At 34.3% G+C, this 25832-nt stretch overlaps 1 protein-coding gene, 1 long non-coding RNA gene and 1 pseudogene across 3 annotated transcripts in view; 2 read left to right on the forward strand and 1 right to left on the reverse strand.

The window, feature by feature from the left end:
- Positions 1 to 4674: 4674 nt before the first annotated feature.
- Positions 4675 to 5794, reverse strand: LOC129948488 (uncharacterized). Its single transcript, XR_008781882.1, has 3 exons — positions 5659 to 5794; positions 5095 to 5595; positions 4675 to 4946 (listed from the first exon to the last, which is right to left on the reverse strand). It is a non-coding gene; the product is annotated as an uncharacterized LOC129948488 (long non-coding RNA).
- A 309-nt stretch (positions 5795 to 6103) lies between these two features.
- Positions 6104 to 6745, forward strand: LOC129945254 (viral IAP-associated factor homolog; annotated as a pseudogene).
- Positions 6746 to 7836: 1091 nt separating this feature from the next.
- The window catches only part of LOC129946287 (serine/threonine-protein kinase NLK), a 361252-nt gene continuing 343256 nt past the window's right edge, over positions 7837 to 25832 (forward strand). The window contains exon 1 of one of the 2 annotated variants that reach the window (XR_008781557.1): positions 7837 to 10145. Coding sequence is in view for 1 of the 2 variants with exons in the window: in XM_056056422.1 (XP_055912397.1) it covers positions 9946 to 10145 (200 nt within the window). In the remaining variant the exon portion in view is untranslated. The remainder of the gene's footprint in view (positions 10146 to 25832) is intronic. The other variant, XM_056056422.1, reaches the window with a different exon arrangement.

Genomic DNA, 25832 nt, shown 5'->3' on the forward strand with positions numbered 1-25832 from the left:
GATGAAATTTTAGCAGGGTTCGGAGTTTTTGATTAACTCCCTTAGTATAGTCATATAGAGATTGGTTAAATTTTAAAGACCGATGTTGAATGTGAACCATACCTAAACTTCAAGTTTTTTTCTGCATTTTATTTGACATTTCTTAATTTCAGACTTAATCGATTTTTAGCGCGCTTGTTTTAGATGACAATTATGCATAAAGACTTTCATTTACACGCATGCCAGATGTAATTGACTCAAGAACTAAACACTCTTGAACATTTTCAAGCGTTGTCAATAGTATGAATTGACAGCTAACGAAACAATGGCTCTTTTGCACCATAAAATTGACATTGTGTTATCGATGTCTATTGTCCGCTAAGATAATGTGATTTGACACCATTGGACTTCTTTCTCTTGACTTATTTGAAAGAAAAGGTGTACTTCAATTAGCTAAAGGATGAGAAAATTTGGAATTTTAGCGGTGGCGTAGAACCTCGATTATGCCTCAGCGTCATAGAAAATTTCGAAGATTGGATTGAGGTGTGCCGTCAAGATCACGGAAGCAATTTGGCCGATATTTTGAACCAATATTATGCTAATAAAAATAAATGACAATAATTTCTTTAATAATTTATGTTTTATTTAAAATCAACATCGGCGCTTAAAAAAACACTTTTTGTAGGGGAAATCTTTTCGGACATCTTTTACTTATTTGTACTTATTTTAGCAAATATTGCTTCATGTTGCCATTGTTTAAAAACGTTTACGAACACAATTGAACAAATCACACTTTTTTGGCAACTAAATGATTCGTGCTATTAGTTTTTAATCGGCCCCTGACTAACCCTAATGTACCCTGCAAAATTACGTTTTTTTTTTAAACCTGGATCACCAGTCCCGCTTTTCTTAGCACAAAAAGCTCCGTGTACTAATGAATTAACTGGAGTTAAAGTGGACATTTTTTGACTGATATTGTGAGATTCGATGGAATTAATTTTACGTTGTTGAATTTGATAACCTGTGCTGAAAATTGCACTGAACATTGTATGTATAAAATCTATATTACTCTCAAGAATTAAGAAGTTTCTGTTGTAGAACCACAAACAGAACGCTAGGTTGTAATTACACTTGAAAATTAACAATGTGACAATCGTTACGGATGTTCATTTAGTTCTGTGGTTTTCAATATGACATAACTATTTTGGAGTTTGTTTTTTTGACAGATTTCACTTACTCAGTTTGGTTTGCCTTTTTATAATTCCGTTCACACGACGTAATGTAACGAAACAATTTATTGAAGGAAAGTGTGCATCAACTCGCGCATTATCCAGGATCGACGAATTGAATTACTCTGTTCTCCATAATTTCCTCAGCCATGATCTTTCACACAAAAACAAAACAAGTTAAGTATAATTTTGAGGTTATGTTGCACGTGAACAATTTATTCGTTGCAGTGTTGATGGTATGTGGTACGCGATTAGAGTTTGACAGTTCGTAGCAACCTCAGTGCAATTCGTTACTACCAAATTGTTTTTACAAAATTTTCCTATTTTAGAGAACAAAATATAAATTGTACAATCCTAAAATTAGTGCCAATTGGTTTCTTATTATTTAAATGTGTTTTTGTTTAAAATTGACTTTTTGAAATTCATTCGTTGTTCGTTCTCATGTACAAGGCCCTTAAATTATACACTTATTTGCTTACTACCCTTTACTAAATTATCACTTGAACCTCAATCCGCTTTCTAGAGATTTTGACCTTAATCTACTCTAGTGAATTTTTTTTAACAAATTTTGATCTTCTCAGAAAAAGTCTTATTATCAATTTATTATATCTACTTGGCCAAACGGCTTCACTAAATCAAACACACCTAATTTTTTAACATATACTCATTTGAACGTCATATTTTTTAGTTTAAAATGGAAATAGTTTCAGAATTCGATTGGGAAATCCTTAAGGCTTTCTTTTATTCTTTCTTCTGCAAGTTGGTATGTACTCGTATGTACCCATAGACAAATTTGATGAAGCGTGTAGAAAAATGTTCAAGTTACATTTTCCCACTTCAAAGATATTTGTAAATCTATGGTATTCTGCAGAGGAACATAATGTGTATGAAGCTACCCCTACACTTTTACACTTTTTAAAAGTGGTATTTTCTATATCAGATATCATTTTTTTTAGTTTTTAAGATGGAATTAAAGGTTTTCTTTCTTATAAATTTGATTCCCATTGTTGGGTTCTTCCCACAAATTCAATAGTCCGTGTTTGCAAAACTCTTGATTTAATATTTTTTTTGATTTTTTTGATTTTTGTATTTTTATAAAATCATCTCAAAAGTTTTTATTTGTATTAACTCATATAGGTTTTTCACAAATAATCAAAACCCTTTTTTGCGAAATTATTGGTTTTGACCGAAAACCTACATCGAAAACTCAAGTTTTCCCATACATTATTCGTCCACAAGTTTTTGAAAATTAATAGCAATTCAAAGATAAACTAATAGGCTTTTCACACCAGGTCCAAAGTATCGGTTTTAGCCGAAAACCCAAGTTTTCCCGTACATTTTTGGTGAACCACAAGTTTAATATAAAACCTCTCGAAAACTAGTAGCCATTTAAAGTTGAACTAAACAAACAAACCTTTCGCAAGCGATTAAATTAATGCAAACAAAACAGCTGATGGCTGTTGTCAAAACAAATATTTTATTTTGAAATAAATTTGGTCGTGGTAAGTAATATTAATTATACAATTTACAGAATATGGAAGAGAAAAAAAGGAAACTTTGGCAACGTCGAGAATAAAAGCCCCGGTGACTACTTGGCACTGGCGGTTCTTTTATGGTCCTCAAAAGTTTCAAACACTCTTTGTTAAGCGAGGAACCGGAATTCACTATGGCTACTGGCGTGACGACCCCAAGGACGAGGAAGACTTGCTCATAGTTCAGTTGGCTATCGCCCCTTGATGGACAGCGATGCCAACATCAAGAAGATCCGCAGTGCTTTGGACTAGCCAGGTGAGTCCTCAAAGCAAGAAGCCAAAGAGATAGTCATGGAGAAATTGCAGCTCATTAACAGCTTTAGTGATCGCTCTGGATGAGTGTGATTTTGGAATAAATCTGGAACTAGTAATTGACCTTTTCTGCTCCGGCCATACGGACTTACACGAAATCTTTCAGAATCTACTCAACGCCGGCTATAAGTTGCTTGAACGGCCACAATATATGGCGATTCTGAAGGCACATTTGGCCAACAGAAGCAGTAGTCATAAGCTCAGTGTTTTGAGTTGTATTTGTTGTGAAAATAGAAGAAAATGTTTTAAATAAAACACATTTTTATTGTAACAGTTTTGTTTGTTGTTGATTCTTTGATATATTTTCTAGATAATTAGCTTAATGATTACTTCGGACCGGTTGAAGTGAACAAGGAGGATTGCTGCAGCCAATCGAGCTTGTAGGTCTTGTTGGTTCATGTCGTGAGCCCATTCCACCCATCCCAAGAACTTCAGTTGAAACCCTTCTTCGAGATGAGCTAGTGTAACCACCTTATCTGCGCTGATATGCTGCTCTATCACAGCACAGTAAAAGATTATGGACTTAAGGATGTCGATTACAAAGACAAATCCGAGATGGCGGGAGTTTTGCACTTGGAGTTTTTTGTATGTTAGAATCGAAACGTTTGTTACACCAATCAATGATCCCATTCCTTCTTTTGGAGCTCGTATAGATTTTTGTCTTCCTGTAAATCAACTTGGTAAGTACCTACATGAGTCTAAAGTTTGTACCTTGCATTTTCAGATCCTTTAGTTCATTGCAGAATATATCTAAAATTCTGCGGCTCATTCTGAAATGTTGTTAGAAATACTCATCATCGTATACTAACATTTCACATTCCCAAAAAGTGCTGGTACCTGTATATTAATAAAGGTCTTCTTTTCTTTCGAAGTTCCAGGATTTGCAAAAGTAAACGACGTTTTATTTATGATAGAGGCTTGATATAATGCAAACAACTTTAAAAAAATCTTCATATTTTGTTCAACTTTCTTTTTATGTATTAAGATCAATTTGAATTGATTAGAATTCATTTTATTTTTACAAATAATTTGGAAGAACAATACTCACAAATTTTTTCAATACAAAGGTTGACAGTCGGTGTTAAACAAATTTAAATGTCAAATGAAAACATGTTAATGTTCGGTGCGAACGATTTTCTTGTTTTCGAAAATTTTTTGTCGAAAACTCGGTTTTGGCTTTGGTGTGTAAGAGCTATTACCATCAATTTAATATATCTACTTGGCTGAACGGTTTCACTTAATCAAAAACACCTACGCGTATATTTATAATACTACGTTTCCACCGGGCACTAAACCGAGATTTAGCTAGATTTATCACAAATCTCCTTGAAATCTCACAGTTTTACAATAGAAATTTTTAATCTCCTCAATTGAAGATTTCAAATAAAACTCATTGAAATCTACTTGGAAACATTAGTTTGTCAAATCAAACAAACTTTTGTTTCGGAGAATAATTGTTGAACCGACCCATTTAAACGTCAATTTTGTTTATTGACAGATATGATTCAAATTGAAAACAATAAACAACTCAAAAACGAAAACGTAAGAAATCAAAAACGAAATAAAATGTAAGTATACAAAAATAATAAATACATAGGTACAAGAATAAATAATAGAATAACGTTTGGTTGTTATGACAACGTCAAATTAATCTCCTTTTCTTTGGTGGAAATACCTGATGATTTATTTTAAATCATTTGTCTTAAATCTAGGATTATTTTTTGGTGGAAACGTACTATAAAGAAAACATAGTTAAAATTAATTATTTCCGATCCCGTGTTTAGGAAAACTTTTTTTCCAGAGATAATGGTACACACCTCCAAGGTTTGTAGCTTGAATTTCCAGGTCCTTTAGTTCATTGCAGAAAAATTATATGCAAAATCTGCTGCTCATTCTGAAATGTTGTTTAAAATATTCATCATTATTTACCAACATCTTCATATTTTGTTCAATTTTCTTTTTACGTATTAAATTCAATTTCAATTGGTCACTATTCATTTCATTTTCACAAATGACATTTTTATAACCAAATTTTTACTTACGAATTTTGGATCAATACAATATTTGACAGTCGATGTTGTAAAAATTGAAATGCCAAACGAAAACGTGCTCAGTGTGACTTATTTTAGGGTTTTCGAAAACATTTTGCCGAAAACTTGGTTTTGGGTTCGGTCTGAAAAGACTATAATATCTAAAATCAATATAATTCTCGAAATGAAAAATATAAATCCAATCGTGCCAATGAAAAGGGTGTTTTTACAATTAGACTTTCTGTATGCTGCATGTTTCGCATATTTTCTTTTGAACACTCATCCCGTCAATCTCGCATTATTACACTGTGATGTTTTTCGGTTGCGTGTTTTTGACACTTATTTTTTATTTGTTGTTCTCATCTCCGATCCGATGATAAAATGTTGTTAAATGTCTAAGACATTTGTGAGGACGCTTTAAAAAATTCCAAGCAGAAGAAAAAAGGAATTGGATTTTAACCTGGAGAGAAAAATAGATCTGACATCGGATCCTTCACTTTGTTGACAAAAGAACTAAAATCGAATAATAAAATAACTTTTTTAAATTATATAAGGATGAGCGAAGAAACTTTTAACCTGCTATTGTCGTTTATTGAAAACGACATTAAAAAAATTGAGACACGCAATATCGCCAGGTGATAAGTTAAATTCAAATTAATTCGTTTATAAGGTCTTTTTCAACTTGAAATTGTCCGGAAACACTAGAAACAATAATAAAGCAACTTTAAGAAACAAAGAAAGGCAAGAAAAAGAAACGTCAAAAGTCATCCAAGACCATAGACACACCATATAAAGACCGAAAACTTTCGTACGTTTTACCCTCCAACACCCATTTGTTTACATTGTTGTATTTGTAATTTTGACATTACGTCCATTTTGAAATGTGAAATCCAACAACAATTCGATGCGGTGCATTAACTTGTTTTCACAGTTTTTTTTTATCAAATTGTTGTGGTGAGAATTTTCGATTTGATTTCAGCTGTCAAATGAAGCATTTGTTGTTTTGTTAATTTGTTTAAAAATGCAAGATCCAAATAAAGATTCCGAATGAAATGATGTCTTCCGTGCAAAAGGTATCCTTCCACTCATGCCCGAGAATGCCATTGAGAAGCGAACTGGTGGTGAGAAGCAGACAAATATCGAAGACATGAACATTGACGAATCTGAAGACTCCCAAGACGAAAGTGTTCGCGAAGAATATCATCACAAACGATGTGCATAGATGCGAGCATTCGCAGACAAGGCTCTTTTCGGTTCAGTGTGGGAAATTTTCGGACAAGATTACGTCAACGAAGTGACCAAAGCTGGAGAAGGTATCTGGATTGTGTTGCATTTGTACACAAACGGTGTGCCGCTCTGTTCGGTCATACACCACCATATGCAACAGTTCCTGCGGTCGATAGCCACCACCTGCATCCCAAAGTTAACAGAGAAGCATCTGCCAACAGTGTTTATCTATTTTGAAGGCGAAATGAGAAAGCAATTCATTGGTGCCTTGGAGCTTCGTGGTTAAAAATTGACCACCGATGAATTGGAGTTCATGTTTGGTCAGTGTGGTTCAATTCCAACGGAAATCAAGGAAGATTTCAAGCAACAAACTCGTGACAAAATACTCAGTGACCTGGAATCCGTTGATTTCGCAATGAGGAAGAAATATTGTTAGATTTTTAATATTTATTTTTGTGTTCGAATGGATTTTTATATATTCAAATAATAATAAAAAAAAATGGAACTATAAGTTCGACGAAAAATTAAAAGCCGAATGCAAATTTTAATAGTGACAGTTAACAGCAAAAATGTTTTTCGATTTTAGTCTTAAGTTGGCATCTGAGATGTTTGGATTAATAAATATTTATTTAAAAATGTAAGATCTCTATTCTTATTGGCGTAATTTTGACTTGATTTAAAAAAAGCTAATAGACAAAAGTGTTGGCTTTGAAAAATTTATAAAACTTAGTTGTAAGTATTACCATTATTTTTTTTCCATTTAACTTACATATTTTTTTTAAATGTCCCTACCTCCTAAATGGGGGGAAACAGACCCGCTCCCATTATAAAAAATGCTTGTTTTTAACTGTTCTATATAAATCCGTCATCAAACTTTGTCGCCTGAGTTATCGTACTCTTCCCAAAAAATGCAATAGGTAATGTCATTGTAGCCACTAGGTGCCACCCCTTAAGAATTTCTCATCACTGTTCCTTATTTTGGTGGTGAATTGACTTTAGAGGGTGGTGAATTGATGTTAGCAGTGGTGAATTGATGTTAGACCTAAGGGCGCGTGTAAGTAGACGTTTCAGCTTGTAGGCAAACCAGAATGACAGATTTGTTTCCGGTCTTTATATGGTGTGTCTATGTCCAAGACAATCCTGAACCCACAACTCTGCGAGTTGAGCATTTGTATAGTATTTCTATTTGACTTAATTTTTCTTTCGCACTTATTTGCGTCTTTCTAAAAAAACGTTTGAGTGTGATAACACACAAAGAGATTTATTCTAAAACTACTTCGCTTACTATCGGACTAATAGAAGGTGAAATCGTACTATTAATCAACTCCACCCTAGATTCTTTCTTATATCTTTTAAAATGTTCAATTAAAATTCAACGACCAAACAAATTGATTATATACCATCGAACACAACTGCCAAAAAAGTAATTCTGAACTAAAATAACAAACAAACAGATCTAAAATCTCTCCACTTTCAATCCATTTTTAATCAATCTATACCTCTCCTTCTACTATACAATTTTGTTTGAAAAAAAAAGAAACAAAAACTGGAAATACATTTTCCTTCTCTGTTCGTCCGTCTGAAGTCTGTATGAAAAATTCTCTTCACACATTTTTCAGTGGTTGAGTGTCATACCGTGTGTGCAGTAGTGCAATAACAGCTGATAGACAAAAAGGAAAAAAAAATCGTGAAATTTTGATAATTATTACAAGCGAAGCGAACCAAAAGCATAAATTAATAAAATTAAACAAATATCTAACACGCACTCTTCTCCTAATCTAATTCAATTGATTTACCGTTATTCTGGCTCAGAAACCAACTAAAAAACAAACAGAGTTTTATGCTGTCTGCTGCACCACAATACACAATAATTATCCAGTCTTTCCTTCTTTCCATTGTCTCATCAATCGCGCTGTTGTCTTGCTTAGAGCCTATGGACTGCCTACCTACGGGGAAACAAAAAACAAAAGTGAACATATGAGTGAAAAGTTCTTAAGAAAATAACTTTGTTAATAATTAATTAAAGGAAATTGCTTAAGGATTTATTGTTGTTTTAAAATCACGACCACGGGATTAAGGTGTGTTTTGTTTTATTACCCCGAGCGCCGGGAAAAGTGTAAAGCATCAAAATCAATTTTCACGAACAAAAAAAACCAAAAAATAATGTCAAGTGATTGTGTTGGTATCGGAGAAGTTTTCATATCCGCACACAAATGTATAATAATTAAAAGAGAGTGAGAATTGACAGTTTATTTTGACATTTAGTTTGGTGTAATAATTTTTCCCCTTAAAAACGCCTATTTTCTGTTCTCTTTGTAAAGAGCCTAAAGAGAGAGAGAAATCATTATTGTTTGTGTTCGATTTGGGATTTCAGATTGGGGAAAAAGTCATTGTCCTTTTTTTTAGGCTTTGCAGCGAGGATTTTCTTGTAATTTCGATTGTGTTCAATAAACAAGGATAATAAATTAAGTCCTCTTAAAATTAAGGGGAAAAGTGCGGGAGATACAAAATTAAAAAACGAATATTGTTGATAAAAGTGGTGTTTGGAGAGTTTTTCATCCCGTAGTTTGTAACGGTGCAGTTGAACTTAATTTATGCAACTTTAGCATCATCAGTAAATTGTCTAGCATCCCTTTATCCCGTTTAAAATCTGTGTAAAAAAAAAAGAAAAAAAAAAAAAACAAAGCAAATCAAAGAGAGTGAGAGAACTCTGCAGTGAATAAAAATTCAAATAAAAATAAAGAAAGTCTCCAAAAACAGGAGCTGCTGCTGCTGTTTGCATTTCCCCTGCATTTTTTTGTTTGTAACAGTTACAAATTTTTATGCGTACGTTGATTTTAAAGTGAGAGAGAGGAGCAGAGGAGAGTTTGCCCTGTTTGTGTGTGTGTGTATTTTGTGTAATTTTATTTTCGGGAGAGAAACTCGGGGAAAATTTGAATTTTCTTGTAACAGGATCATTCGCTCTCCGAATCTAGAACCGAAGAAGACGCGTTTCTGTTGTACGGCTACGGGACACTGACCGTTAAATTACCGGTGAACAAGCAAGAAAGAAAAATACATAAATTGATTACCTACCTATCTACATTGTTGTAATTTCCATTGGCTTGAGATTTAAATTTAGTGAATTAGCCTAACTTCCCTCACTTAACTTCGCCCGGTGCGTGTTCGACGAGCTTTTTTAAGCAAATGCTTAATTAATTAAATGGATGTGTGTGCAATTTTTTGAAAAAATAGAAAAAAAGGAAAAATCAAAATACCAAACCGAGTTGAAATATATTTTGTTTTTTTTTGGGTTGATATCCTGTCGTTTAATTTAGTTTGATTTTATTTTCTGTTTGTGCAATTAGGTTTCTTGTTTTTGGTATCCATCGAGTCTCCAGAAGTGTCAGTTAAGTTAAGTGAAAATTAGTTTGAGTTTTTCTCTTTTCCTTTTGTTGTTGATTTATTCAAAGTGAAATTAATAAAAAAGAAAAGGTGTGCAATCACCAGTGTTAAATTTTTTTTAAATAAAAATAAAAAAGTTAATTAATCAAAACTTCTAAATAAGTAAAATAAATAAAGAAATTAAAAGAGGAAAAAATTAAAGAGAGTGTTTTTTAAAACACATCGTTTTTAAAATTTTATGGAATATTGCTGATGGCGGCCGTTGGTGGCCCCGCTAAGCAATCCCGGGTTTCGATGAGCGTTTCAATGTCATTGGTTCAAGGTGGCGCCGCCGGTGGAGCACCTCAGGGTGCTATATTAGCCGCTGCAGCTCCATATTATCAACCTCCAGCTGTTCCACTCGATGTTCAACCAGATCGTCCAATTGGTTATGGTGCATTTGGTGTCGTATGGTAAGTTTAATTTTCTTTTTATTTCATCCCTTTAACAACCGGCTATGTTGGTCCATAAATTTATTTAAAGATTAAATGCAACCCCGGGTTGGTTCAGCTTCATTCTAAACAGGAACAAAAAAATACAAGAATAGGTAAATACCTACTGCTACCAACCTTAAACAAAACTAGAACTCCGGGACATAGAGATGTTAGCTCTTATGTGGATTTAAAATGCGGGTACTCCCGGTACAGTGAAGTTGACAGCTCGACTCGATGCTGTTTCTCTCTATAGGGGTTCACTGTCGGTCGAGGTCGATTTTGATTTTGAATTCGATTTCTATTTCGTTGTGTTGATGTTATTCTCGTTTTTAAGGATTTAAATGTGCACTGTTCAGGGAGTGGCTCGTTTTTGGTTGTCGTTATTTAGTCTCTCTATGAAATCCAGTTGGTTGATGAATTAATGATTAATATCTTCTGTAAAATCTAAATCCTTGAGGGAGAGCAGCTGATACAATATATACATACAAAGGTACAAACAAATTTAGAATTCCAGTTTTTTGATTGAAATCATTTATCAATCACTACCTATAACACGATGCGTATTCAATGTACTTAAGGGAAAGGAAAAGGACCCCTCTTAAAAAACTGGCTGGCAGAAAATCAATTTTTAAAGTTGATTCTTCCCCTTTTACTAAAGTTATGTACAGATGTAGCTCCCTATCTTCCTACAACTTTGTTTTTCTTCAGCAATTTGTCAAAAGAATCAAGAATTGAAAAGAAAATTGGACGGCGAATTTGAGCAAATATTTAGTTTGGAGCATTTTTTTTGTGTTAGGTACTTTGATGTCATCAAAAGTGCAGGTGCTTCACCTTTTTTCAAGTGTCTTTTCTACATATGAAAGATTACTTAAATGTTATGTGCTGGAAGTAAACTCTGTTTGTTTAGGTCAATTTTATATTACCAACTTTATTTTTATATTTGTGTGCGTAGGAAGACAGGAATTAACCTTTCTTACTACCTTCATATGTTCCTGTTGATGTCGCTAAAACGTGAAAATAAGTCATAATTGCTAGTGGTTCTTGGTGCTCCGTCTTTTTGGAAGTACTTTTGACCAAATCTCTCCCGATTGACTGTAACTTTCTTCCCATTGGTATATTTTAGAAAATACGGAGCAATGAAAACTTTGGTGCAAACAACCACTTTGCTTGGGTGAAACGGAACCCTTTTGAGCACTTCTTGTGGGTTTTCTGAGTCCCTGCAATTTTGTTTGTTTATTTACCCAATGAATAAAAATACATTAGGCACCATCGCTAAATACAAATATTGCTCGAAAAACCATCGCGTTAAAGCGCGAAAAGTGACGATTTTTCTGTAGGTAACCACTTTTGAAGCAGGTTTAATCAATTTTAACGTGTTGCTCGGTTGTTCAGCAATCCATTGTAGTAAAAGTTAAACATTCAACTAATATTACGCTATTTTAAATCGAATCTGAGTTTGACAGTTGTGAAATTTCAGTTCTACCAACTTTAAACTTAGAAATTCATTTTCATAATCAAAGTTTTTATCCCTTCAAAGAGGATTGTAGAGAAAAGTGTAATCGAATGTTTATCACGTTCTGTGTACCTAGTGGTGATTATATAAACAGCACGTATATTGTTAATTTTGATCTTTTATTAAATTCAAGTAAAAGGAGCATTTAAGGTTTATGTACATAAAGTTTGTAAGAAAATAGAAATACGGACCACAGTTAGTAAACTTTTGTCTTTATAGCTTGGACATTTAATAAGCACATGTGCTACAAAATTGAATTTTCATTTTGATTTCTTCATTTTACTTAATATTTCGTTGGAAATCCCTTGCTGTCAATCACGGCTTGACATCTTCTTGGCAGACTTTCCATCAATTTCCTGCACCATGCTATTTGTGTTGAATACCAAGCATTTTTAATATTTTCCCACAATTGGATTTTGACCTTCCAATTGGCGTTCAATGTCACAGATTCTGAGACTGAGCCGGCCGCTTCAAAACACTAACACAATTATCCTCTAAACATGATTTTACTAACCGAGAAGAATGCTTCAGATCATTATCGTGCATAAAACGCCATGTCAAAGGCTAATTGTCATCAGCGTAGGGAATCATATGATCTGTCAATATATTTTTATAACTATTTTGATTAATTTTTGAGCTTATTTTGACAATTGGGCCAACGCCAAGAGAAAGCTCCCCACATCATAACATTTCCTCCTCCATGTTTAATTGTTTTGACTGTGTACTTTGGGTTGTATTGTTGGTTAGGTGGACGCCAAACATATTTGTTTCCATCTGATCCGAATCTGCAGAACTTTGATTCATCACTCCAGAGCACGTTTTTCCAAAAATTAAGAGGCTTTCTTAGGTGGTCCTTAGCAAACTGAATTCTGCACTTTATTTTATTTTTGAGACGAATGGTTTTTTCTGTGATATGCAGCCCCTTAATTGAATTTCATTTAACCGCCGCCCCGCCTGATTGTCCGAGAAGACACAGAAATACCGTTATGTAACTCAACATTAGATTTTATTTGGTTTGAAGTTTTGAATGGGTCTGCAGTCGAAGCTCTTTGTATTAAATGATCTTCTCTTAATGTGGTTTTTCTTGCACTTGAAGCTCTCGAAACGTTTTGTGAAGTTCCGAATGTCTCAAAGTGGTGAATTGCGTTGTAAACAAGCTTTCTTGAACAATTTAATAGTTCCGAAATTTCCGAAACCGTCTTCCCTTGAGCTTTCATCCCATTTATTATCTGCGCAATGTGCTCCTTTTCCCACGTCTATCAAATTTTTTTACAGACATAAAATAAATTCAATTACCGGTCAAATAATTAAAATAAAAGTTAATATATTTATATGAAATCAATCAGAATATGGATAATTCTGAGTGAAAGTTTCCGTATGCTAATTAAAAGACCAACCATTAACAATGATCTTTGACTAGTTTCACATATAAGCCCACCTTTTAATAAAAAACATGAAAAATCTAATGGTTTTATGCTCTCGTGGTTTCATTCGCTCAAAGCAAAGAGAAACCCCGTTATTTTATGAGTAGAACTGAGTTTTGTATGCAGTTCACCATACAAGGTAAAGTGTGCTATTTACGTGTCCACCACGGTATAAATCTTTGTTGAACCCTCTCATAACGAATGCAGTTTGGAATACCTATTTATAAATTTTGGGAATTGTCATTAAAAGGTAGATGATATTAACTTAATGTTTAGCTAAATATAGCACGTAGCGCCGTCCTGTTGAAACCAAATGTTGACAATAATCCTCCTCCTTTTGTGAACAAAAACGCGTTCAACATGACCCGATAACGATGGCCATTAACTGAAACAGCCAATCCTTGCTCATTTTAGAAGAAAAATGGCCCAATTATGCCTCTGGACCAAAATCCGCACCAAACATTGACTCGTTTTTAGGTGTATCGGCTTTTCAATGTATGCGTGCGGGTTTTCTGTTGTACAAATGCGAGTATTTTGCTTGTTTACATACCCGCGAAGATCAAAATGAGTTTCATCTCAAAAGGATGATTTTTTTTTTTCAAAACCGGCATCTTCTTCTCTAAGCGTTGTTTCAGCGTTGATCAATCGTATACACAACCATATTCGTTCAGCGGAAGGATAAAGCTATTTATCTGTGAAATCAGACATGATCTAAGTGTTACCATTCACGTAACAAGCACTAGTTAGATGGCGGACCTATAAAAAAGAAGCTTGTTACAAAAAACCAATCCTCTATAATATGTTCAATAGATTGAAGACTATGGATTTTCAACACTCATCATTTTGTACACTGGCCACAAGTTACTAAAATTAGCCAAATCACCGAACCTTCCCAATGATCACATTTAGAGTGGACTTAAAAATTTGGGAAAAATAAACAGTGGTGAACACGAAAATAGCAGTAGTTTAAAAAAAATAAATGAATGCATTACTTCTCTTAGTTTTGAACTCACTCATTAAAAATGAATGCGGTCAGCTTAAGATAAAATATTAAGCAGTAGAAAAAAAGAGAAGACAATTCATGATCATAGAAAAACAGTTACTTTTGTTCAAATTTGATATTTTATGTTTTATTATGTGTATTTTTTGTTTTTATTTTGAAAAATTCTCTCAAAAATCATTATAAAATAAGTGAGTTGTCTTAATTTAATAGTTTAAACCAGAAACTGGCTTTTAAATCTTACACAGAAATCCAGCGTATTTGTTTATGCTCCGCCAAAATAAAAGCAAATGCTATAAAATATGTTAAAAAACCTGAGATGGAATAAGAAAAACAACATGTCAGGATGATAGAAGAATTGTCTTGGAAAATATCATGTTACCATACTCAGAAGAAGAAATGCCACTAAAATGGGTCTTTCAGCAAGACAATGGCCTGAAATATACTAGCCGGAAAGCCGGCCCAGTACCCTAACTTAAATCCCATTGAAAACCTTTGGGGCTACCTTAATGGCTGAATCACAAACACGCTTCGGCTTCGTCTGCGTTACGTTGGGCCTGCTTCGAGGTTGCTTTGAATGACAGTTCTATGATTTCATCCCTCCAAAGACCAAATATTTTGTTTGTTGACATTTTTTTTACAGCTGTTGAGCTGTTAGACAAAGCAAATGGTCAGATCATTGAATTAGAGTTTCCATTTGGAGTTTATTACGTTCTTTTCCTCACGATTATCAAACGAAACGTGAGGTCGAAGCTCTATTGTGATAGCATGCATTGAATTCCTATGGCTGAACTCGTAAACGTCAGGTGAAGCCGAAGCTGAAGAGTGTTTGTGATTCAGCCATAAAAGAGCTGTGCATAATGCCAATCCAGCCAATAACAATAAGCTTTGGGCAGCAGTTAAAAATGCCTGGTATGGTATGGTAGGTGGTAGAAATGGTGATCTCAAGGCAACCTAGCCTGAGATTCAATTAGCGCTGTAGTGCGCCGTTTTGATACCAAAACTCGTTTGACCTGTGATAGAAAGGGAAAGATTTATAGAGAAGCTTCATAGCGATTATGTTAGAGCCATTTTGTCCCATTGCCAGAGCCATTTTTCCAAAGCATTTCATTCTAGTGTTTGCCAAATCAGGACATTTGCAGAGGAAATGGATTATCGTTTCACTTTCTCTTTGGTCACTATAACTACGGCAAAAGGTGTTGTAAGAGATACCCAACTTCTCTGCATGAACTTCTATAGGCCAATGTCCGGTACAAACCGCAACAATCCTGCCTATGTCTCGCCTTGGCCTGCATAGAAGATCGTTTGTACGGGTTTTATTATAGTTGGGCCATCTCTTCCTAGATATTGGGAAAATTGCTCCACCTTCGGTTTGACTCAGTTTGGAACCCAGATCAGGGTGACACCCAGGTTTATATTCAGGCTCGCAAGCTCATCGCGAATTCGGTGGACGAATTTAGATGAGGATGTGGCCGAGTTAATGGCTTTGACAGCTGCCTGACTGTCTGTGAAGATAGCCGCATTTCGGTTTTGGTTTGGGCTTTGTTTAAGTATATTACATGCCTCCCTTATTGTCAGCAGTTCAGACTAAAAAACGCTAGCAAAGTCAGGAAGAATAAAGGATTTAGCTACATTTAGTGACTCAGAAAAGATCCCAGAACCAACTTCGCACTCAACCTTTGAGCCGTCAGTAAAGATGATTATGTCGAAACCTATCGACATGATGCCATCCTCCCAATCTTCTCTGGATGGGAAAATAACCTTAAAACCCTTACTAAGGTTCAAAGTAGGAGTCAGTGTCTACCGAGATAATATCTGAGGGAATCAATTTCGTTGTTATGCTGTGACCATAAGGTTTTGACAACCAGCTGTTTGATTCCTTCAGCCAAATAGCGCTGCAGGCAACTATTTAATAAAAAGGTCGATTGGTAGAAGATCCAAAATAACGTTTAAGGCGTCCGTTGGGCAAGTACGCATGGCCCCTGTGGTGACCACACAAGCTGTTCTCTGGATCTTCTTTAGCTTATCAATATTATAGGCTTTGCTAAGAGCAGGCCTCCACACAATCGAACCATGATGTTAAGGTACGTATGGTATACCAGCGGAGATTTGGAAGTGTTTGGTAGATTCTATGAAACGCCAATTTCAGGCTGTAACTAAAAATCGGGGTAATTCAACGAAGTACTAACACAGAATCTTTTTTTTTGTTATTTCCATTGTTTAATATCACATATAAGCTTAGTAGAGAATAACACTGGTTTTTCAATGTTACATTTGAAAATTTAATATTTTTTTTTTAAGTTAACAAATACGGTCTGATTTTTGTTGATTTCAAACCATAAATCGTTTGTTGTTAAGAGTCGACTTTAACATTTAGGTCATAGAATGTAACGTGTATTAGAGTCCATAGCATATGGGTTAATTTCTCACAAATTTTAGCCTCAACAATAAATTTGATTATTAGTAAGACCAAATGAGTTTCGGTGTTTTAAGCGGTAGAATGCCTTACCAGTCTTTGTCATTGAAATACGATTCTAACCCCTTCTTGTACTATGTAAGTACTTAGGAAAAGATATCTATTGGTGATATCATGATTTGATTTTGGAGTTCAATAAATGAAGTAGGCAGATATTTAATATTGAATCTTAAGACAAAGTTAATTTTATATTTATCTATTTAAAACTTTTACTTTCTAAAAATTTAAACTTAACTGCTTTAATTGCTAAGTGGCAACAAACTTTACTTATTTTTTTTATTTACCTACGAAGTTAAACAAAGAAAATACCTAAAAAAAACCTGAAGCACACAAAAAAGTTCTTATAGTGAGACACTTGTTTATGCATAGAAAATATTCCGTCACCTTTCCCTGTCCTAAATAAGCTGTATTATATTTACATACAACAACAATTGTTTGCCAAAACGATACAATATTTATATTCCGATTTTACTTTTTTTAAAGGTACCTACCAATTGATCTTTTAAATGAAGGTACTTTCAATAGGTTCAATTAAACACGCTTTAAAATTTCACATATCGTACTTAACCAACATTCAAAGTTTTAGTATTTTCTAATTCACTGTAGTTTTGCGTAATGGTTTAGCATTTTTTGGCGGTAGATTATACAGTATACCTTTTTCCAGATAAAATTGTCGTTTTACTATCAAAATACGAGAAAATATCTTAAGCGGGTATTAAACAAAAGAAGCTACCTGTTGTTCCAAAGCTTTTAGATAGCCTTGTTCAAGATAAATTTAAATCTATCATAAAGCAACATCTAAGTAAATATCAACAAAATTTTGGAAAGGTGGGTCTACTACTTCCAATGTACTGGAATTCACAAATTTTGTCATTAATACTCTGGACAATAGAAAACAAGTTCATGTGATTTATACAGACTTTGTAAAAGTCTTTATTAGGGTTAATTTACACATTCTCTTAAAAAATCCTCAAGCGTATGGCTTCTATGGGCCGCCACTTCAATGGCTTTCTTCATATTTACTTGGTCGAAAGCAGTATGTCAAGATCGGGGACTTTTTCTCAAAATAGATTAAGGTTACTTCTGGTGTTCCAGAAGGTAGTCATATGGGTCCTTTATTATTCTTACTTTTTATTAATGATCTTCCGAATTTTATGCCACATGTATGCGGATGACATAAAGATCTTTTCTCGAATTTCTAATTTAAATGATTGTCTTCTGCTTCAAAATGATCTAAATTCATTTGTTGATTGGTGCAAGTAAAATTATTTGTTGTTAAATGTTGACAAGTGTACAATAAAACTTTGTTAAATATTACTCCAAACTATTAAATAATTACTTTGAAGAGTAGTTGAAAAGTTCAAAGACTTGGGCATTATATTTCATTTTAAATTGAAATTTAACTTACATATCAATTATATTGTATCCAAAGCAAGGATAAGGATCCTTACACCATTAAATCTTTATACTGCAGTATTGTGCGTCCTGTTCTTGAATATAACTGAGTTGTTTGGAGCTACTACTAATGAGTTTAATAAAAAGAGATTTGCTCTTCGAAATATTTTTGAAAACAATATAGAAGGTTTCCATCATTCTTATAATTCGAAATGCCTATTACTTGAAATACAAACTCTTGAGTCGAGAAGAAAAATGTATAGTCTCATGTTTATTCGTGATATTTTGACTTCAACTATTGATTGTGAGAGTTTGTTTAACTGCTTGCATCTGTATGATCCTTCAATTTCCTTAAGAGCCAGACCGCAATTGTTAAGTGATTCCCATCATACGCTATAAGGACACTTTCCACTTGTGCGCGCCATCTCATCCGCGGTCTTCCTCTAGTGCGCTGTCCTGTAAGTGTGGATTCGAAGACTTTCCGGGGCGGAGAATCGGTTTCCATGCGCTCTACGTGACCCAGCCATCTTAGTCGTTGGATTTTGACCCTTCTGGCTAAGTCTACGCCGCTGTACAGCCCGTACAGCTCGTCGTTCCATATTCTCCTCCACTCCCCTTCGATGCATACGGGACCGTAGATCACACGAAGAACTTTTTTCTCGAACCGACCCAAGGTGCTTTCTTCCGCTTTTGTCTTAGTCCATGCTTCTGCACCGTATAGCAGGACGGGGATGATAAGGTCTTATATAGCGACACTTTGATCCCTCCAGAGAGGAATTTACCACTCAATTGCTTTTTGTGTCCAAAGAAATAGCGGTAAGCAAGGGTTATTCTGCGTTTGATCTCAGCGCTGATGTTGTTTTCTGCGTTTACAGTGGAGCCTAGGTAGACGAAGTCCTTGAATACCTCAAAGCTACGTCTGTCGATGGTGACGTTTTGACCAGGACGTCGGTGTTGTATGTCCTTTCTTGACGACAGCATGTACTTTGTTTTGCCCTCATTAACCGTTTAACCCATTTTTGCGCCTCTGCCTCAATACTTACAAAAGCCCCATTGACATCACGCTGAGTTCTTCCGAAGTTGTTTCTAACCTTTAGGGCGCAGAGTGAAATCTCCATGCTCTTCCAAACGGACGAGTTTGGCACGGATGCCAAAACTAGACATGGCTCTATACAGCGCGTTCCTGCAGATGCTGTCATATGCGGCCTTGAAATCGATGAAAAGATGGTGGGTGTCGATTTGGTGTTCTTGAGTTTTTTCCAGGATCTGCCGTGGTCTGAAACCACACTGATAAGGTCCTAACAGGTTGTTGACGATGGGGTTATGACGTTCACATATTACGGCAGAGAAGATTTTGTAAGCGATGTTAAGTAGACTGATTCCTCTATAGTTGGTGCAGTTAAGAGGGTCTCCTTTTTTCAGAATCGGACAAGCAATACTGAGGTTCCATTCATCGGGTATGCTTTCTTACGACCATATCTTACAGATAAGTAGGTGCATTCTCCTAACCAACTTATCTCCAGCTGTTTTAAAGAGCTCGGCATTCAAGCCATCCTTTTCAGCAGATTATTAGACTTCAGTCGGGAGGACGGGATTGTTGGCTTTCGTCGTCTATGTTGAATGGATCATCCTGCCTGACAGCGGGATTCGGTTCGTCGTCGCCATTATACAGTCTGCAGAAGTGGTCCTTTCATATCCTCAGCATTGACTGCGGTTCCACTATGATGTTTCCACTTTCGTCTTTGTAGCCTTCGGTTCTAGGTTTATGTACCTGTGAATTTCGTTCCCCTGTTCATAAAACTTTCAAACTTCATTCCTGCTTTTAAATCTCTCAACATCTTCAACCGCACGCTTCTCATGCCCTCTCTTTTTCCTTCTGAGAAGTCGGTGTTCCTTTCACCTCTTTTGCTCATAGAGCTCATGTGCAGCTCTCGTCCTTTTATGCGAATAGAAGCTTTGTAAATTATAGCCAGATCGGAAGTTATAACAAACTTCTTGCCAACTTCGTCTTAGGAAATATAAACACTTTTCAGGATTTTGTCGATGTCAAATATGTGAACACTACAAAAAAGTGGTATGTGATGAACATACTTAGAACTGAAAGCTGTTCAGTTTCCTCAAGGCAAGTACCACCCATCAAAAGCTGCATTGGGGTAGAGTAACGATTTGCGACAGTAAACATCATTTAGTTTTCGAAGCACGAATTTTAATTCCCCATTTGAAAATACTTTCAAGATCAGAATTTAATGAACTGGTAGTCCACATCTAAAATACAAGGATGAGAACCTTGAAAAGACAATGAAAAGCTGAGTGTTATGTCTTCAGCGAAAAAAAAGTGGGTTAGAAGAAGACGAAAGATCAATTTTAAAAATTAGGAACAGTATTGGAGACAAAATGGAGCCCTGGTGCACACTTGATTTTTAGTAATTTAATTAATTGTCAAGAATTTTTCATAAATCAATCTAAACCAGACATTTAGTCGGGTCCATTTTCTCAAAAAATGTTCCCCTAAAAATAAAACTACATACCCAAACGTAACATTTCCAAGAAAATTCTGTACTACCTTAACTACAATACACGTGTTTTCTAACGTTATTTTCACCCTGGGATTTGTTAAAAAAGTTGTAAAACAATGTCAACTAATAACATTGTCCCGATATTTGTTTTGCAAATATGTTCCCTCTTTAATGAAAGGCTATCTAAATGTAGTATTTTCCAAGGAAATGTAGGATTACTACATTTAAGCTGTGTTTTATAATGAAATTCTAGTCCAGGGTTTTCGTATAGTAATTGAAAATGGCTGCGGTCAATTTCGTGTCGAATATGTTTTTTTCGATATTTAAATTTTTAAATACCTACTTGAACCAGTTAAATACTTCAATTTACAAAAAATAACAACAGCTGTTCAAAATAATTGTAAAATAAAGTTTCCAATTGATAATTATGATTAAAAAAACATAAACATTTGAAAACAATTTTCAGTCTTCTTCAAATTCAACCATATGTTTAATCAGCTGTTCCGCCAGAAATTCTTGAATACCTTTGGATTCTCTTTTTTTTTTTTTTTTTTTTTTTTTTTTTTTTTATATCCGATGGAAATCTTCAAAAGACACTCGGTAAGAATCGGTACCGAGTAGTGTGGGACTCTTACCGCACTAAAACCACCGGTGAATCAGGACCAATCTATGAAAGATCGACAAATGATTTTTATTTCTTAATTTTTAAAATCGCATTGGGGGAAGTTTAAGGTTATAACACTTTCCCGTAGCTTTTAGCCCATCAGCTCATGAGGCTTGGTTCTTCTTAATCTCCGAACATTGTCTCGTACATTTAATACGGTCTCCATTTCAGAGTTAGTATGACTTTGCAGTCGCTGATTGTGTGATACAGCGTGTTTCTTAACCACTTCTGTAACCATTTCAATTTGAAGGTCACGATGTAGATCGCTATTTCTTATATACCAAGGGGCATTTATTATTCCACGAAGGACCTTGCTTTGGAATTTTTGGATGGGTTCAGCATTTGTTTTCTTTGTACAGCCCCATAGTTGGATGCCATATGTCCAAACGGGTTTCAATACTTGCTTATATAACATTAGTTTGTTCTGGATAGATAGGTCAGAGTTCTTTCCTATTAACCAGTACATTTTTCTGTACTTCAAGTTTAGTTCTTCTCTTTTCTTTTTGATGTGTTCTTTCCATTTAAGCTTTGCATCCAAATTCATTCCAAGGTATTTGGCGGTATTGGAGTAAGGTACTTCTGTACTGTTTATAAAAATTGGAACATTGTTTATGTTTTTGTTTGTAAAGTTTATATGCGTCGATTTTGTTTCGTTTAATTTGATACGCCATTTGTGCGTCCAATCACTAACTTTATCGACTGCATTTTGCAATTTTTGTGTAGCCTTCGTAACGGATTTATCTGGCACCAATATTGCAGTATCATCAGCAAAGGTAGCCATGATAGCGTTGATGTCCACTGGAATATCCCTTGTATATAACAGATACAGGGTTGGTCCTAGGACACTTCCTTGTGGTACACCGGCTTCAATTTTCTTAAGTTCCGAGTAATTTTGGTCGTACCGTACTCTAAAGAGTCGGTTCGTAACGTAGGATTTCAGTATTTCGTAGTACTGCCTGGGGAAGTCCCTATGCAGTTTGTACTCAAGTCCCAAGTGCCAAACCGAGTCAAAAGCTTGAGCAACATCTAAGAATACAGACGAGCATACTTGTTTTTCTTCAAGTGCCTTTTCCACAAAATACGTAATTCGATGCACTTGGTCTATCGTGGAATGTTTATTTCTAAATCCAAACTGATTGCTCGGAATTAGTCTTTTTTCTTCAATTATTTTGCTAAGCCTTTTCAGTAGCAGTTTTTCAAAAACGATAAGCGATATTGGTCTGTAAGATGTAACTACTGTTGGTGGCTTACCTTGTTTAGGTATAACAATGACTTCCGCAATTTTCCAATGATTTGACACATATCTTAGTTTAAGGCATGCGTTTATTATGAATTGGAGTTTCTTGAAGGCTATAAGAGGCATTTCTTTCAGAACCTGAGCAGTTATAAGATCGTACCCTGGTGATTTTTTGTTTGACAACTTATGTTGACACATGCTTCTTACTTCTTTGAGCGTGACAAAAAGTATTTCACATTCGTCGTTTCTGTCAAGAAACTGTAAGGGATCTGTAGCTGTGCTTGCTGGGAATGGCTTGAAAACATTCGCGAGATGTTCAGCAAAGAGATCAGCCTTTTGTTTCGGGTTTCCGATCCATTTACCATCTTGAGATTTTATCGGCGGGTTTTGTGTCTGAGGTCTTTTTAGGCGCTTAGTTGCTTTCCATAAGGAGTATTCTGTAGAAGCATCCGTCGTCAGACTTTTCAGGAATCTACTTAGTGAATCATTTTTAAACTCACAGATTCTTTTTTTAATTCGTTGTTAAGACGGTTAAAAACTACCTTATCATCTGGGAATTTCGTGGATTGCCATTTTCTTTAGCTCTTCTTTTTTTCCAATATCAACTCCTTTATTTCGATAGGATATTTTATTTCTTTTTCTCTCGCATTCGAAATAGTTTGAGTACTTTCTTCTGCAGCCTGCTGCACCTAATTAATATTCTAACTCAGTTTTTGAATTTTTAAAAAAGAATATTTTTATTTTTGAGTATAATAAAGCTTGAGAACTATATGTTCTTGCTTTTAGTGCCGTATTATAACTGAACTTAAAATATATCTTTCATGACCGATCTGATGGATACAGTCATGATTTCTTATTAATATAATGTGATCGATAGCCAATCACATTCAATGTCACTTTCGAGATGACGATATATTGCTTACCATGCAGTTCCCATGGATTTATAATAAAAAGATTTAAAGTTCTTCCGATAGGATGTTTATGTCTATCGGGAACTGAACTGAAATAGTAATTTGATACTTTGAATTGTATCGTTTATGCTTAAGGCTTACTGTGATGATTAATCATCAAATGAGGATCTTAACTCCCCCCTTACTTTGACAGTGATCGTCCCGATCGCTCTTCAATTCTAATGTTGGTTTCTTGTAAACATTTTTTCATTATCATCTCGAAAGCTATTTTGTTTTTATTTTGTTTGTTTATCTTATAGATTTTTAATAGTTTCAATACTATCATAATGCTTATGAATAATGAAATATTTATTGTGATACCCCATAACATTGGGTGTTTTTTAATATCTTCAATATATGGTTTGACAAGATCTATATTAGAGAACTTTAGTTGTTCGTTATTTGATTCTAAGTATTTTATGATATTAATTTCTATTGGTACATTTTGTTTGATATGCTTTACAATCTTTGTTTTTTTATTTTCATATTGTATAGAATTTATGGTGACATTGTTTTTAAAATTAATGAGATATGTACCCTTGTATACTTTTTTATTTATTGTGGTTTCTCCACTTACAAAAATTATGCCATCTTTAATTATTTTTACATCCGGGTTATTCTCTTTTATTTTGTGGCAGTTTGCTTTATTATTATTTAATAATTCCGTTAAACAGTTTGTTTCATTATTAACTCTACAATATATGTTATTTAATTCTATCTTACAATTTGCCATTTTATACTTCTTATCGCATAACACAACTTGATTTGGTAATTGTAGTTTTCCATCGCCTACATTAATGCTTTCCACAATAAACTTTTTATTTATTTCTTTAACTAAAGGATATTCTATGTAAATCAATATTATTTCTCTCTGTTGTAAAATTTTAAAATCTGATGCATCTAAAACATCTGTTATTGAGATTGGCATTGTTTCTGTTCGTAAAATTTTATCGAGATCTTCTATATTCAAAATTACTGTATTTAAAATGTCATTTTTACTTAGATTAATTGTATTAATAATTTCCCTTAAATCTTCAATTATTAATCTTAAAATGAGTGCATCCTCTTTGTCAATACTGTTGTCCTCACTAGATAGTTTTTGTATTGCGTTAAATATTTGTGAGTTTGTTTGGTATTGTTTGTTGTTTGAATCTATGAGCTCTTGTAATTTTGTTTCAATTCTTATTTTATCGTCATGGTCTGGACTTCCTGATATCCATTTCCATAATGTTCCGAGTTCATTTATTCCACGTCTAACTCTATCTCTGATTATTAGTTGGTTAAGCAATTTATTTGCTGTCTCAAAATTTGTTAAGGATTCTTTTGTTAGTCTTATGCCCTTTCCTTTAATTTCTTCTAATATTCCCTTGTAGTATGTTAAATTTATAACGTGATAAATTTCACCTCTGTTGTCGTATAATGCAGCAGGTCCGTCCTCTATAAGTATGTATTCCTCTAAACTATAATTTACGATCTGCACTTGAGCAGACGTTGTGGCTAGTAATGCCAATAGTGCCATGATAATATTCATAGTTATATCTGAAATTTTCAAATATATTATACATATATATGTGTTCATGAATATTTTTTTTTTTTTTTTACTTCTTTATATTATCTTTGTGTATAATTCTGTCTTTATTATCAACCACAATTCTTCCCCTATCTTCCTTTACAATTCTCTTTTTATAAAGAGGCTTGACTTTACCTTGTCTACGTGTAGACTTTTCATGGATCTTTTGTCCAGGCCTAAACTCTATTTCTGTTCTATTTTTGTTAAAATAGGAAAGAGTTTTCTCTTGTTTATCTTTAAGTACGTCAGTTAGGGAAATATATTTTTCAAAATTATGAAAAACATCTATGGGTTGTAGGTTTGTCACAGTATGAATTGATTCATTGTATTTTTTTACTACGAATGGCATTATTTCTTTAGTTTCTGCTTGCATTTCTGATTTTGTAATGCGTATGAGTTCTGTAATTGTACTATGAACTCTTTCTATCATACCATTCGTTTTGCTGTGATTTGGGGCAACTTTTTCGTGTTTTATTCCTAATCTTTCTAATTCTAATTGTGCTGATGGAGTACAAAATGTTTTTTCATTATCTGTCACCAATACCTCGACTCTTCCAAATGTTGGTAAAGTTTCGATCAGTTTAATTTTTGCATCAATTTTACTATCTATATGTCTCACTATAAGAAATTTTGAAAACGAGTCTATCATAGTTAAGAATTGATCATTATCTGCATAATAAATGTCAGCATGTATTCGCTCCCCCCCTTTCTTCGGAATTGGAGCCTCTCCAATCTTATACTTAATTGGATGTCTATCATACTTATTTTCTTTACATACTGTGCAATTTTTTGCATAATCTATTAATTGTTTATAACATTCTGGCCAGTAAAATTTGCTTGAAATTTGCTTAAAATTTTCCCTAGAATCACGGTGTGCTCTATCGTGTTCTTGTTTAATGATTGAAATTTGGATATCTTTAT

This window comes from Eupeodes corollae, chromosome 2, assembly GCF_945859685.1.
Source record: "Eupeodes corollae chromosome 2, idEupCoro1.1, whole genome shotgun sequence".
In the NCBI taxonomy this organism is placed as follows: domain Eukaryota; kingdom Metazoa; phylum Arthropoda; class Insecta; order Diptera; family Syrphidae; genus Eupeodes; species Eupeodes corollae.